Below are 15,196 nucleotides of genomic sequence, written 5' to 3'. Positions count from 1 at the left end.
AGAGCGTATATATTAACTAGCGCAATATATGTGATTAATTCTATTATGTATTGTATGTGCTTAGTCATATATAGTACCTAGATATAATAGGAATAGTTGATTGGATTAAAAGGAATAAAAGGAGCGAGTGTAACGAGCTTGAGTAGATCGCTTATATAGACGCGCGGCTGGGTACTAAGCAAGGAGTGCGCACTGCATCTTGACAGATTCTTAATAAATAGGTAGGTAGCCAAGTTCGGGTTTGGACTACACGAGAGGTGAACATAAGTAAAATACGCAAGGCAAGTCTTATAACAGATCAGTCTAGTAATGTTTACCGTAGTAGAAGTGGGAAGCAATTTTTCAGAGCAAAGAAAATGGTATATTTCCGAGTTCTACCCCTGGATCCCCTATTATATCTTCCCACGATATATCCATTATGTTCTTATCAAAATCTAATGTATCCAGCATATTTATTTACGTCCTAAGCTGGTCTCTAACTTCAGCATACCCCGATAGAATCTGCGCTGTTCTCTCGGTACTTCGGGGTTGGAACTCGCAGGGGAATGGTAACGGCTCCAAGATGACGTGGGCGTTGGTGGCCTCGCTATCAAACTCAATGTCCTTACCTGTCGTAGGACACTTCTTCTTATTCAGATTAAAGGCCCAAAGGACGCCGGCTCCCGAGACGAACATCTCATCGTCTGCGATGTGCTGGCCAAGACATGTCCTACGGCCAAATCCAAAAGTGTGCATCCCAATTCCTTCTCGGAAGTTTGGGTATCGGGAGAGTGGCTCTTGGTAGGTCGGCCATTCTTTCTCCAAGTAACGCTCGGGATGGAAGTTCTCGGGATCTGGGTACTGCTCTGGGACGCGGTTCATACTCCTTGAATAACAAAGTCAGATCAACCAAATAGCTCGTTTATGCATCAAAGTCTATCGCAAAATTACTCACCATTCGCATGCCATGACTATCGTGCCTTTCGTGATCTTCTCGCCCCGGAACTCATCGTCTTGCTCTGCTTGATGGGGTACTCCTGTAAAAATGTGAGTAAATTCATATATGTTGGCAATAAGGGTTAGAAGCTTACCGAGAGGAACGCCAGATCTCCATCGGAGCGTCTCCTTCAGACATGCCCTAACTGTAGGCAATTCGGCCATGTCCCCTGTGGTTGGCATGCGATCACCGCAAACTCTATCTATTTCCTCCTGAGCTTTCTTCTGCCATTTGGGATGTAGTAGCATCGCCATTAGGAAGAACAACATCGGCCCGCTAATCGTCACGACACCTACGAGGTTTTGGAATCCAAGCATACAACTTGCGAATTCCTCTTCCTGGGGAGTCTGCTCCAGATCAATGTTACCCTGCTCCTGAAGACCCGTGAAGTATCGGCTTGCCCATGTGTCTTTGGGCAGGTCACCGCGTAGATATCTTCTCTTAGCTGTTTGGAAAGAGTTAAGCCACCAGGCCCGCTGCTCGTCTTCGCGTGCCCTTTCGGATTTTTTCCAGGGGTTAAATGCCCAGGGTATTGCCCACAGGGGTGTTACCGTGTTGACGATTGGTCCCGACACAGACATTTGTGTTAGTGTACGATCAGCACTGTCACCATTTTCTTTACCCTGTGAGGCATCGTCCCAAGCTAAGCGGCTCATTATGCGTCCACAATGTTCCCGCCCATTAGCATGAAACTTCGCAGGATCGATGAGGAGCATTGCCAGGTATCTTTTAACCTCATTCTCGATGACTCCAAAGAAATGGGATCGATGGAAATCAGCCATTGCGGCGTGGACCCATTTCCGTTGACGAGTCCAAGTTTCTTTGGATTTACAAGTTAGCATCTCATGGTATACTCGACGATAGAGGGTGATGTGCTATACCATGTCGGTCCATCAATGCAACATAACCAGGACCAGTCTTATGGTCGAAGAGAGCCCGAATCTGAGGGCGCCCAGAGTAGATGTGGCCTCTTTTAACAAGAAGCTCTTCGGCAATCTTATGATCCGATATTATAATAAATTGCTGGCCCATCATGCTCGTCCTGTATATCGGGCCATAGATATCCGCCCATTCCTTGAATTTCTTCCACATGCAAAACCTATCAAGATCGTGAACCCTCCCAACAATAGGAAACTGCTGGGGTCCAGGAATAGTTTTGCTCGATCCATTATTCCGTTTTATCGAAGAGAGTATTTGGCGCAGGACAGAAAATAAGAAACTCGGTACTGCCAAATAGAGAATAACCAGTCGAATGCCCTCCATATTGCACGCTCTTATATGAGAAACAAGTACTTATAAGACAAGACTGATGTTCCCGAGACAAGAAAATAAATTAAGTAAAAAGATCGACTACTTATATCCAGTATAGGTACCTCCTAGTATTGATGCAATCATCATTGGTTTTCTAGTTCAGTCCGACATCCTTCTGATTCCGGACGGAGTCCCCGCACCAAAACGTCAAGCAATGCCTCGAGAACTTTCTGACCGAAATTTGATACGTTCCATCGGATCACACTGCAACCACAGTCCCCTTAATTATGCATAACTACTACTCTATTTCATAGCAAAACATGCCTAGGTACCTGCTAACCACGTTATGCCTTAGGCTGTCATCAAACGAATAACAAAAACAATAGGAATCCTTCCAAATCCTATCCAACTGCACGCATAGTTACAAGTGATCAATACTCATATGAATGCATTAGGTATGCATAGGAGCATTCTCTAAATTCAATTGGCTACGGCCCATTTTAAAGTCTCTGGGTACTTTTGCACCGAAGCCACACGAGAATTATCCATGTTTACTGACGTCGGGCCAAGCTGATAGGCGACTATACTAATCAGAAACACCATTGCTTCAGCCGCAGATGTGATACAACAGACTTGGCAATATTGAATGGTGACAAGTTCCAAGAATGCTTGGTTAAAATTATCCGGTCGCGGCAATCTGAATAGTTTCTAAGATACGGGATCAGAACGTAGAACTACTATACGTCCGGAACAAGGACATCTATTGACAATCTGACAGGTTCCTCCTGGAGATATTTGATCCTTCACATGAAATACTTCGATATCGGAAGGGCTGTTTCTTGGGGATGTCCGGCCGCTATTCATGGGAGCCTATTGGAACTTCTAGTTTGATGTCTGCTCGAGGTGATACAAAATGGTAGGTTTCGATTACTCGGCTATACTAGGTAACAACATCTCATGATAAAATCACAATAGTATTTTCCTCTTACATAAAAGTCCTCGGATATCACAGGAATCATTATTGGTTTTGCATATTCCGGGGTCCCACCTCTCGCGCCTCCATGCACGACAACATCATTTCATTCGGGGCTTGTAAGTCAAAGCACCTTTACGGGGGCCACCCTAGTAGGGGCCACCTCAAAAACGCGACGCGTTCGCGATAAGGTCCATATACAAATTATTATATAATTTTATTAATTTTTAATTAATTAAAAAATAAAACTTATCATTTAAATCTTCATTTTCTTACAATTTTAAAATACCTACTCTTTTAACTTAATTGCGTTATGCTACGGCGATAAACAACATTCTTAACAGCACATCCCTACAGTAAACGTTTAAAAAATATTTTATATTATAATATTACTTTACAGATTAAATATTAGGTTGTAAAATATAAAACGATTATTTAAAGGAACATTAGAAATTATTAAAATATTAAAAAAAGAAATTAGCCAATTAAACTATTACGTTAAACCGTATTAGCTATACGTTTTCCTTATATCAATTTAAAGATATTGCGAGAAGATTATTAACCCATAATTACCAGCCCAATACTTTCGGTAAATATTAATATATATAATTTTTATTTTATTATTTTAATATTAAATCGATTAAAGTTTATTTAATCAATTATAAACAAATTAACGGGATTATAATTAATAATATTAATATTTTTTTAACTAATTTAAGGCCTTTAAAATTAAAAATATCCTGGCCAAACATATATATAACGTTAACAAAATAAGGATTATAGAAAAAGTTAGAAATAACGGAATAATTATTAGCAAGGCTTATAAAAAGCATATTGTAATTAAAGATTATAATAATAAAATCTAAACGTTAATTATTAAGTACGTTAATGGCAATAGTTAATTTTTAAATTTCCTTATTATATATATAAGTAAATATATATAATAATAATAATTTTTTAACAATAAGAACGTTAGATTTAAAAACTAGAAGTTTATTACGTTTTTTAATGGTTAGATTAATAATAATATTGCATTTAAATAGTTTCGTAAGGTTTTTTTAAAAAAAAATAAGGCTATTAAATTGTTAATAATAATAATTATTAATTTTCAACGGTTATAATAATTATACTACAATAGAATTTTTTTGGGAATATTTTATAAATAAAATTTACGTTATTTTTATTTTGGTATATTTATTGCACGTTTTATAAATTATTAACGTGGATATATTTTTATTAATAAAACAAAATTATTATCGTAAATTTACTAAAATATACTAATTATATTATATTTTTAATTCTAATAAAAGGAAATTTATTACAATTTATTAAATAGTACGAAAAGAACGTTTAATTAAATATAATATATTGGCTAATTAGAAGATTACAAGGATTTATTTTAAAGATTAAAATAAACTATTAAATTATTAACTTATATTTCGGGAAGTTTTCGGTATTACCCCGGTTCTTCCAAGCCTTATTTTTAACCTAAAAAAGCTTAATTTTATCGAAAATATAGCCCTAATCTCTTTAATAACGCTTTTAAATTTACAAAATATTAATATTTTAATTAAAAAACTATTTAAAATCAATATAATATTTATTAAATTTATAATAAAGTTTTTATTTAATAAAATTAATAAGACTTTTAATAAAACTATTATAAAATTAATTATAATAAAAGCTTACGTTAAATATTTAAAAAAAATATTAATAAATACGAAATTGTAAAAACAGCGTAAGATATTATTTAATTTAAATTTGACGTTTATAAATATTAAGGTTATTATAAAAGAAAAAAAATAATTAAAAATTTAAAAATTAAATGGTATAATTATAATTAATAATTTTAATATTAATTTAAAAAATAAAGCTTTATTAATTAAGTTAATAATAAAAGATTATATTATTGTTAAAATATAATAAATTATAAATTAATTAAATTTAATTTAATTAAATAATGTTAAATTGAAATTGAGGTGTTTATTTTAAAGGTTTAAAAATTTGAGGTGGCCCCTATTAGGGTGGCCCCTGTAAGGGTGTTTTGATTTATAGGTGGGTCAATACTATCAACGCATAAACGAGGCGTTTACTATTGCACTATAGGGATACTCTTTCTCAGCTCGTGTTACCGTTATGAGCAAGACGTATTAGTTATACCTAACTATCATGAATCATTGAGTCTCAACTCGGGCAGATTTACCATGGGTTATAAGCTAAAGCTTTTAACCTAGGAATTTCTGATATTATGACACGTTGTTTTCTAATACCAAGCCTAGGTAAATATGCGATCTTAGATGCTAATGAAATTACAAGTTCCTCCGCCACCGCCACCGGAGCTCGTACAGGTCTAGGCAAAGACATTTTAAATAGCTCTGAGCAATTTGCACTAATTTTTGACATGGCTAGCACTGCAGGTGTCAATTATCGTGGTCATCTGAATTGTATATTGAATTTCTATCGTTTGAGTCATATGCAACCGAACCCGGTTGGCTTACATTGCAGATATCATTACACCACAACAAGGTTTAGTTATCGACCGACATATTTGCGCTGTAGAACAGCTGGCTGGCCGTTTTCGTGTACCTATCCCAATATGTATGTCGTGTCTCGTTAACGGGACCGAGAACCTTTGATACTTGATACTTGATCCTTGATTGGGCGTTCAAGGAATTGCTGGCTGCGAAGCAGATTCAATTCCAACTATTTGGTAGTTTTAATCCTACGCTGTAACACGATTGTGGTATCCGCAGATGACATGTTGACAACTGATAGCTGTAACACACCGGCTTGGCAATAATTGAAGAATTAGTCTCGGCCCGGCCATTTTTTACTAGCCAGGCGCATGGCTTTGGGATGCTGTTTCCAAAAATAACTATATTCAATCTCGTATCTAGGCATATACGAAGCTTTGGTGATAAATTCATTATCTATCTAGAAAGGCTAATGGAAGAATTGTAAAACCCCGTTATGGGGGTTGTATAATATTGTCCGCTATATGCTTCGCTAGGAATAACCCCTTTTCATAATTTACTCCTGTGGATATAGCTAAACAATGGTTGAACCCAAAGTCAACTCATTCCTCGTCTATTGAATAAACTATCCCTTGATGGATGTCTCATGAGGAGCGCTTCGACATTTTCCCTAATGCGATGGGACATTTTAGATAATCCCTAGTCGGACCACACGTCATCGAGGGGGTGAGCGATCGCAACTATGACTTATCATTGCCGTAATCGCAATACAAAACCTAGTCCTGGTAGCCACAAGCTTGGTACTTTTCATAATACGAACTTCTGAGTCCGCATACTGACACGAGGTGGAACCAAACAGGATGGAAGCAATTTCATTCTTTCGCAAAAGCCTTTGACTTAGCTACGAGAATCTACGTCTATACATACCTAAGGTACTGAATACGTTCTTTGTTACAGATGTCTCATCTATAATCCTAACAGTTTCACGTTGATAAGCTTTTGCTAACCGTAGGTATTACAAGGCAAGGCTTAGGGGGCGGCATGTCTATTGAAGATAGTCCGTGAGTGACTTCGAGAACCATCGATCATTAATTCTTTTATATATAATCATATCTTATGGCCAAAGTCCCCACAATTGAAGCACTCCCATACCCGTCTAAACTTCTACCTAACATACAAGTCGTCCAAGAGAAATGATAATACTATATGTTATGTTATTTCAACCTTACTCGAGTGTGCTAAAACACCTCCTGAGGCAGTAACGGCTTTCACAGTGTATGACCAAGTCCGACGTCCCCGTACCCAGCGTACCGTCGAGTCAAGCTACGAGAATGGCATGATTATGAGAGGCAGAGGTGAGGATGTAGGGCTAGATTTGGGGAAGCTTCAGGAGAACTTGCTGCCAAGATGGGACTTCATCGTCGATTATGATAATGAGAAACATTTAAGGATGCAGTAGAAATAAAGAAAAGCGAGTTAAAGGGATAGAGATTATAATGGATATTTTACTGAACTCATTAACTTGATAAGCCATATAACTAGGTAGGTACCTAGTAGGTACATGTTAAACCAGGGTCGACGTGAGAATCTCTCAAGGATTCGGGGGGGAAGATGGGCATGCCTAGATTATTCTAAAGTAGGTATCGGCTGGAATACTATTTCATACTTCACAGATGAGAAAGCTACGAGATTAAGATTCTTCTTAATTTCCATTTGTTACCACCTTGTATCATTTCTTTATAGAGCCGCTGTTTGGCTTCTAGCGCTCACTTACTAGTCTACTCAATGATAAAGCCATCCCAGTGATGCTTATAGAACGGGGCGCGGGGTTAGTTAAGGCTCCTAGAAAGGGGTAAATAAGCTGAGACTAAATTTAAATAGTATGAATATCAGGAGATAAAAGGTACAACATAAGGGGGTAGCTTCTAGAAAGCAGGTTAATGTAGGTAGTTAAAGAGAGCATATCTTCCCCAGACCTGGAAAGGACATAAGTTCAAGGGCTTACTGTTATACTTATTCTAGAAGCTATGCTATTGTCTTCTCACTCTATCATTCGTTGTACAATTGGACCCCAGCCCCTAATAACCTATGTAACATGATTGTTAATATGAATGTGGCACATCTAAAGCATTGTCCTCCAACTTTATGCCCATTTGGTAACAATACTATTGTTTCATCGACGTTCAAAAGGTGATTATAAGTCGGCTAGCTCCCACAAGACCGAGGTACTAAATTTCTCACCATCAAATCGTGAGATTTAGTTAAAATCATATCAGCTCTCGTACGTCTGGTCATCAATAACACTAGTCGCGACTCTCTGGTAGCAACATATCCTATAACGACATACTAGAACTAAAATCATGGTGTCCGCTTTACTTGACAGTGTGTTGGCTAGTCCCGGTATCCTCAGGTTACCCAATAGCATTGCTGAAAGAGATGCCAAGGAGCAGGTAGGAGCTTCAAAAGGTCAAGTCCCACCACCTCTGCTCATTTCGGCAATCGAACACAAGAGTTCCAATGTTAATATTATTCGCGACTTTGCTCGTGCCTTAGAGATCGAAAGACTAAGATCCGGGAACATCGCCAACAACGGACCCTGGATACGAGAATCTCCATTAGTAACAGCCGTTCGGTTAGCTCGAGTTGATGTCTTCGAGTTACTACTTAAAAATTATCCGGCTCTACTCTCTTGGATGAGATTTGAAGACGAAGATACCGACCCGGAATCTTCAGGTAGGTTACCTTTGTACCGACACTGCTTGACTGCAATGCATCATGCTATAGAATTGTTTGCCGTGGAGAAAGAACCTACACTTCGTAAAAAGATGGAGGATTGTGCCTTAGCTCTTATTGTTTATGGGACTTATTTAGGCCCCCTCAGACCGGAAGCCCAAGTTGCCCTAGCCGGTAATTCTACGTTGCCACCCCGTTTCGTTCTTACCCGTAGCTTCTTGTCAGCTATAAATTCTGGAATGGATCGATATACCACTGCCGTAGTACATCGAACGTTAAATCTACCACCAGAAAATAGGCACCGGCAAGTTCTTATCGATGATGGACTTCCCGAAATATTAAGTAAAGCAGCCCAGTCGGGAAAACATCCAGCTCTCATCCAATATCTTGCCAACCTATCATTTTCGACTGATGGTGAGATCCTCCCACTCCCCGCAAATAGCTTGGATGCCTACAACGCAAACCCCATTGCACTGGCACTTACTTCTGAAGCTCGCCAACGAGACGCTATCCATATTTTACAGATGCTAAAAAGCCCGCTAATTCACCGTGCGGCTCGACGCGGAGTGGAGCCGTGGGAATATATAGTCCAGCTGCTAATACATGGTAGCATAGTAAGTGCGGCGGCAACAGGAGAGTGCTTGGATTACTTCGTGGAACACATGAATTACATCCAAACGTTTCTTTTCGATAACCGCTCTCTGGGTCCCGATCTCAATGAGCAATTGCTAGAGCACTGTTATAATATTGTGCAGCTTGCACTTCTAACTGGTAAAAGTTCCTTGTTTAATTTTTACTGGGCTGCTACACATATGACGGGCTTTGATACTCCAGAATGGTTACGCCAGGCAATTCTCTATGGCAATAGCGGAGCTGTCCAGATTATTGTTGCTAGATGGACTCAACAAGGACAATCTTTAGAAACACTTTTACCGCCAGTTCCGCCGATATCAGGTTTTCCCGGGCCTAACACTCCCCAGACAGCTTTAAATGACGCTGTTCGGGTCAGACACCTTTCAGCGGTAATCATACTACTAAACGCGGGTGCTGATCCAAGTTCCGTTAGCTCAGATGAATGGGCTGATCTCGCAAAGGAGGTGAGTGATAGGCATCATACTCTGAGTCGTTTTGATTTCATAAAACAATACTTTAGATATGGATTTTTTGAATGGGGAACGGAGGTGGTAAGCGGGGAGGAGATGGAAAACAACCAGTTAGTCGAATATTGTGTGAAACTGGTCTTGCAGGCTGCACAGCAAAATTCTAAACAGGTACCCTCTAAGAAGTAGTTACCAGTTCGGTCGCTAGGCTAATTCAGACGTACTTTAGTTTTGTTTAGTTTTGTTTAGTTTTAGTTGGTGAGAGGTGCCTTTTTATATGTTTATTATTGGATATATAGTCTTTCTGAAGACTAAGTTTAGCTGAGAAGCAAAATATTGACTTAATGACATGTAACTAATCAATCAGTGCACTAGGGTTCCAATATACTGGAAGCCAGTCAAGTAGACTTAACTGTACTTGAAAGTTTTAAAAACATGGCTTCCCCCTGCCAACATTCCAAAGGCAAACTTGGAATGGAGGATACGATGAAAGTCTCAGTTGGAAGTTTCAGGTAATTGGGTCATCTTAACCAAGATTCAATCCAAGAATTGAAGCTCCGCCCAACTCTGACGTCAGTGCTGGCCTACAGTGGGTGTATTAAGCGGGACCCTTGATACCCTTGATGCCCTCGGTATTTAATGATATCAATAACAACATGAGTTATGAACATAGGAAGTAGCTTATGAACATCATACCAACCTCGTGCTAAAGTGCAATATTGTGTTCAGAGAAGTAACGGTAAAAAGACTGTTGCAACAATTCATAACTATGGCTAAAGGACTTGAGACATCCGAGTCGATTCAACTACCGCCAGAGTTGCGATCCAAGCTTATCGACATCGAAAACCAGTTCAATGTCTCAACCGAGAAGCTCAAGCAGATTACCCAACAATTCGAAAAAGAGTTACGAGAGGGTCTTGAAAAAGAAGGATCTAATATTGTAAGTAATCCGAACTGGTCTTATTCGCATCATTATTAAACAATAGATAGGCTATGAACGTAACATGGGTTCTTGGACTCCCATCCGGTGACGAAATTGGCGAATACGTAACGATAGATCTTGGCGGCACTAATTTACGCATGTGTCGAGTTGCGTTGAGAGGACAGCGCGAGGAAATTGATATCAAGCAACACGTTTATCGCCTTCCTCCAGCAATAAAGACGGGAGACTCTCGACAACTATGGAACTTCATTGCAGATTCCCTGGACGAGTTCATCAAATCGCATCAAATTATAGCGAATCGCGATGATCGGTGCGTACTTATTCTTATTTATTTAGGTACTTATTATGCAATTAGCTAAGTACATCAGTAGGCTACCTTTAGGGTTTTGTTTCTCTTACCCGGCTTCTCAGGATGCTATCGACCACGGCATTTTGAAGACGTGGACGAAAGGATTTGATATCGACGGTGTCGAGGGTGAAGACGCCGCGGCACAACTGAAAGATGTCTTGGCTGAGCGGGTAAGGCAATTATGAGATGATGATAGCTTGAGTGGAGGACATAAAGACTAACACGAACGCAGGGTTTACCTTTAGAGCTTGTTGCTCTTGTAAATGATACTACTGGAGCTATGGTAGCCTCAGCCTATAAAGACCCGGATACCATCATCGGCGCAATATTTGGTACGGGTTGCAATGCGGCATACGTGGAAAATGTCGGCTCAATACCGAAATTGAAGACAACCCTGCCACCCGATACTCCTATGGCAATAAATTGTGAATACGGCGCTTTTGATAACGCTCATCGCGTATTGCCGCGAACCAAGTACGACGTATCTATCGACAAAGATTCCCCGCGGCCAGGCGAACAGGCGTTCGAAAAGATGAGCGCGGGTCTGTACCTCGGCGAGATCTTCCGACTAACTGCACTTGATCTTTACGAAAGTGGTCTCATCTTTGACAGGCAAGGTGCTGCAAAATTGAGAGAACCTTATAAACTAGACACTGGCTTCTTATCGGGTATCGAGAATGACCCGCTAGAGACGTCTCAGACTCGACTAGAAGAATGTCTAAATATCAAAGTCACATTAGATGAGACAAGGGTAGCTCGTCGCTTGGCAGAAGTCATCGCGGCTAGGGGTGCGAGGCTCTGCTCCTGCGGCGTTGCAGCGATATGCCGGATGAAGGGTATTACGTCAGGTCATGTCGCAGCGGATGGCACTGTCGCAAACAAGCATCCGAAATTCAAGCAACGGTGGGCCGAGGCGCTTGGTGAGATTCTCGATTGGCCCGAAGATAGGGAAGAAGATCCTATCATCATCACTAATGCGGAAGATGGTAGCGGTATTGGTGCAGCAGTCATCTCGGCCATGACGCTGTACCGAATTCACGGAGGTAACACAGTTGGAATACAAGGATGATAATTTGGAGTGCTTATAAGTGCTTATAGTCGGATGGTGTTATTACGCGATTCGAGTGGGAAGAAGATGATTTCAAATCTATCGGTCTTTAGACTCATAAAGAGCACTTAACTCCGAAGCTCCCTATTAGGTAGGCCAATATAAAATACAGTAAGCCAATAGTAGCCTTCTATATCTCCAGATAAACTCCCGCGTGATACTGTTGTAGTTGGTAAGAAACTCCAATGTGTACATACCCCAAAGATCTGATCTTAACTCGGCATCCCCCCGCAAATATCTCCATCAAACTCGTGGGGAGAACAAGGGTCCCCACAATCCCCACGAATACCAGCCAAGGATACTGATGTAAATGTCATGAGTAGATGACCGGGGGGCTGTTTATATGGTTGTGAATGCTGACGGGTCTACCGACAGGATTGGCCCTTTGTCCCGCTCTTATCTACCTAGGTAGGTAGGCAGGTAACTATACCAACTATGTAGAAACTGGAGGTCGTTAACCTCGATGTAGAAGGATAGAAACCCCCAATCATAGCCTTTGTCGGTGGTCACTCGTCAAGGTACTTCATACGCCATTCATTATAGTCCACGATCTCCAACATCTCTAAGGGCGACTGTTCATACCCGTGTGTTGTCTTAATGCCTATTGGATGATGTAATTCACCTACATCGCCAACCCCTTTGTATAGGGAGACCCTGGTCGGTTTCTCCTCCCCGCACACACCATCAATGTGACCCGCGGAATCTTTCAGCGCGCCCGCGCAGGGCCTCTCGGTGGAATGCTCCGAGGGGCTAATGGTCTTACCAATTGACTTTACCTATAAGTGCTGGGCTGCTCAGTTTTATTGATTATCTATCACGTTTCGACGCGACTGGACTGTTCTCAACAACTTTATCCCCCAAGACACCTGGATGCTCTCATAGTGCCAAGATTTGGGTACTCGTCCGCTCATCATGGCATCTAATAATGAGATATCGGATTTTGGCAAAATTATTGTTGGACATCTCGAGTTTTGCACAGAAAAAGGGCCGCAAAATGAACCTGATCGCGCGGACGCCCTTGTTACGACTGCGGAGGTGACTCCAGAGTCATTCGCCGATATAGACGAGAAGAAATTATTGAGAAAGGTCAAGACTCCTCTTCGTGATTATCGAGTTCATTTAACGTACGAAAGCTATGTGCTAACTCTAGTTTCTTATTTAGATGGACCTCCGCTTAATACCAATGCTTGCGATGCTGTATTTGTTATCTTTCCTAGATAGAGGAAACATTGGCAACGCGAAGATCGAGGGCCTCCAAGAAGATTTAAGAATGAGTCCCGATGAGTACAACTGGTGCTTAACCGTATTTTTCTTCACCTATGCCACGTTCGAAGTTCCAAGCAATCTGTTATTAAAGAAACTACGTCCTTCAAGATGGCTCCCGCTTATTATGGTTGCGGTAAGTGAACATGGTTACCATGTTTATGTGTCTTTCCCTTCAGTAATCTACTCAAGTCATAAGCTATTTTTAATTGCTAGATATCGTCCTAATTGTATTTTTAACGTTATTAAGGTCAATTGCTAACTACTATTAATCGCCACAGTGGGGGATAGTGATGGCATTGATGGGTATAGTAAGGAGCTACCATGGCTTGCTTATTGCGCGGCTGTTTCTTGGTGTAACTGAAGCGGGCTTGTATCCCGGGTGTGCCGTAAGGACTTGATACTCAATTACAACCTGCTAAAGCTAATGAGTTCCAAAGTATTATCTCACGATGTGGTATTGTCGCCACGAGATCCAATTCCGCCAAGTATGTTTAACATGTCAAAGAGCAGTCCTAATCCATAGGACAATGATTCCCGGTATTTTTATTTACTAATATATCCCCAGGCTCTGTTTTTCTCGGCGGGGTCAATAGCTGGTGCGTTCAGCGGACTGTTAGCTTTCGCTATCGCGAAGATGGATGGTGTTGGAAACCTCGAGGGTTGGCGTTGGATCTTTATCCTTGAAGGAATAGCGACTGTCAGTTAAGTTTTGTTTACCCAAGATTGGCGATATAACTAACTCATCCAGATTATCGTCGCCATTATTGCATTCTTTGTACTCTACGATTTTCCTGAAACCGCCTCGTTCCTCACCGAGAAGGAACGGGAATTTATCGTGTTTCGCCTGAAGTACCAAGGTCAGCTACAAGGAAAGGAAAGTCCGCATGTAGCCCAAGCGGAGGAGTTCGAGTGGAAATATGTTTTGGCAGCCTTCAAAGACTGGCAGATATGGGTTAACCTATTTGTTTATTGGGGTGTAAGCTTCTTTGTTGTGCTCCCTGTCCCGTCATTCTCAAAGACTAATCAATGCCGCCAATAGATCGTATGCCCACTTTATGGCATCAGTCTCTTCCTCCCGACGATTATCAGAAATCTTGGGTACTCTTCAAGTACCGCCCAACTTATGACGGTCCCGATATATATAACAGCGGCAATCTTAGCCATTGTATTCGCTTTCATATCGGATCGCGTAGGAAAGCGTAGCCCGTTCATCATCTCATTCTTCTTGATAATGATCGTAGGGTTTTCAATGTAAGTTGAAGCTCAAATACAAGCAAATGCATGTCCAGACTGTGTCTAACTATTTCAAGGTGCGTATCTAGTACCAATCCTCGAGTAGTTTACGGGGGTGTCTTTGTGGTAGCCTGCGCCATTTATCCGGCATTCCCTGGTGTGGTCACTTGGCTCTCAAACAATCTAGCAGGTAGCTACAAGCGCAGTGCTGGAATGGCCATCCAAATCGGCATTGGGAATCTAGGTGGAGCTATGGCATCCAACTTTTATCGACAGGGTGATTCTCCTCAGTACATTCTCGGACATGGCTTGGAGTTGGGATTTATCAGTGTCGGTGTTATTGCCGCAGTGATTCAGGCTATAGCATACACTTCCATCAACAAGAAACGAGATAGAATCATGCGCCAGGGTGGGGATAATCAATTCACTGCTGGGGAACTATCCGCCAAGGGTGATAAAGCCGTCACGTTCCGATACATGATTTAGACTTTTAGAAAGAGCAGAAGAGAGGAGAGGATATGGCTGTTCAAGCTGAGAGAATGAAGTAGAACAATACCCTTACCGGTAACTCAGGTATCTAGGTACTATGTCCTTTACTGCTCTTTAAATAGAAAATAGCAAAGGCGTCTATGTTAAACCTAATAACTATACGCCCTTATTATAATAAGTGATTCTATAACATTGTCTTGCCGTTTAAAAAAGAAATAGAAGACAAAGGAGCACGTTAACCCAAAGATAACAATGCAAGGCGATAAACCTTGCACTCACAAAGAGTCTAGAAGCTATTGTT

At 40.7% G+C, this 15,196-nt stretch overlaps 4 protein-coding genes across 4 annotated transcripts; 3 read left to right on the top strand and 1 right to left on the bottom strand.

Moving 5' to 3' along the window:
• Positions 1 to 107: 107 nt before the first annotated feature.
• Positions 108 to 2,693, bottom strand: F4813DRAFT_376519 (cytochrome P450). The gene is made up of 4 exons (XM_049245135.1): positions 1,858 to 2,693; positions 1,071 to 1,796; positions 935 to 1,016; positions 108 to 865 (listed from the first exon to the last, which is right to left on the bottom strand). Exons 1-4 carry the CDS (start codon positions 2,237 to 2,239, stop codon positions 457 to 459), a joined length of 1,599 nt encoding a protein of 532 aa, XP_049094847.1. The 5' UTR covers positions 2,240 to 2,693; the 3' UTR covers positions 108 to 456.
• A 5,341-nt stretch (positions 2,694 to 8,034) lies between these two features.
• Positions 8,035 to 9,575, top strand: F4813DRAFT_400529 (uncharacterized protein; the record flags this gene model as incomplete). Its single annotated transcript, XM_049248277.1, has 2 exons — positions 8,035 to 9,504; positions 9,561 to 9,575. The coding sequence occupies 2 exons, from the start codon at positions 8,035 to 8,037 to the stop codon at positions 9,573 to 9,575; spliced, it is 1,485 nt and encodes a 494-aa protein (XP_049094846.1).
• Positions 9,576 to 10,084: 509 nt separating this feature from the next.
• F4813DRAFT_376507 (uncharacterized protein) lies at positions 10,085 to 12,058 on the top strand. The gene is made up of 4 exons (XM_049245134.1): positions 10,085 to 10,447; positions 10,498 to 10,760; positions 10,822 to 10,969; positions 11,032 to 12,058. Exons 1-4 carry the CDS (start codon positions 10,277 to 10,279, stop codon positions 11,866 to 11,868), a joined length of 1,419 nt encoding a protein of 472 aa, XP_049094845.1. The 5' UTR covers positions 10,085 to 10,276; the 3' UTR covers positions 11,869 to 12,058.
• A 345-nt stretch (positions 12,059 to 12,403) lies between these two features.
• On the top strand, positions 12,404 to 15,087 carry F4813DRAFT_287892 (MFS general substrate transporter). Its single transcript, XM_049240575.1, has 8 exons — positions 12,404 to 12,993; positions 13,070 to 13,306; positions 13,452 to 13,559; positions 13,611 to 13,658; positions 13,739 to 13,870; positions 13,922 to 14,149; positions 14,213 to 14,424; positions 14,484 to 15,087. Exons 1-8 carry the CDS (start codon positions 12,820 to 12,822, stop codon positions 14,890 to 14,892), a joined length of 1,548 nt encoding a protein of 515 aa, XP_049094844.1. The 5' UTR covers positions 12,404 to 12,819; the 3' UTR covers positions 14,893 to 15,087.
• The last annotated feature ends 109 nt before the right edge of the window (positions 15,088 to 15,196 follow it).

The sequence above is a fragment of the Daldinia decipiens genome (genome assembly GCF_022478715.1).
Source record: "Daldinia decipiens strain CBS 113046 unplaced genomic scaffold F4813scaffold_57, whole genome shotgun sequence".
In the NCBI taxonomy this organism is placed as follows: Eukaryota; Fungi; Ascomycota; class Sordariomycetes; order Xylariales; family Hypoxylaceae; genus Daldinia; species Daldinia decipiens.
This window is presented reverse-complemented; position numbering and strand designations above follow the sequence as displayed.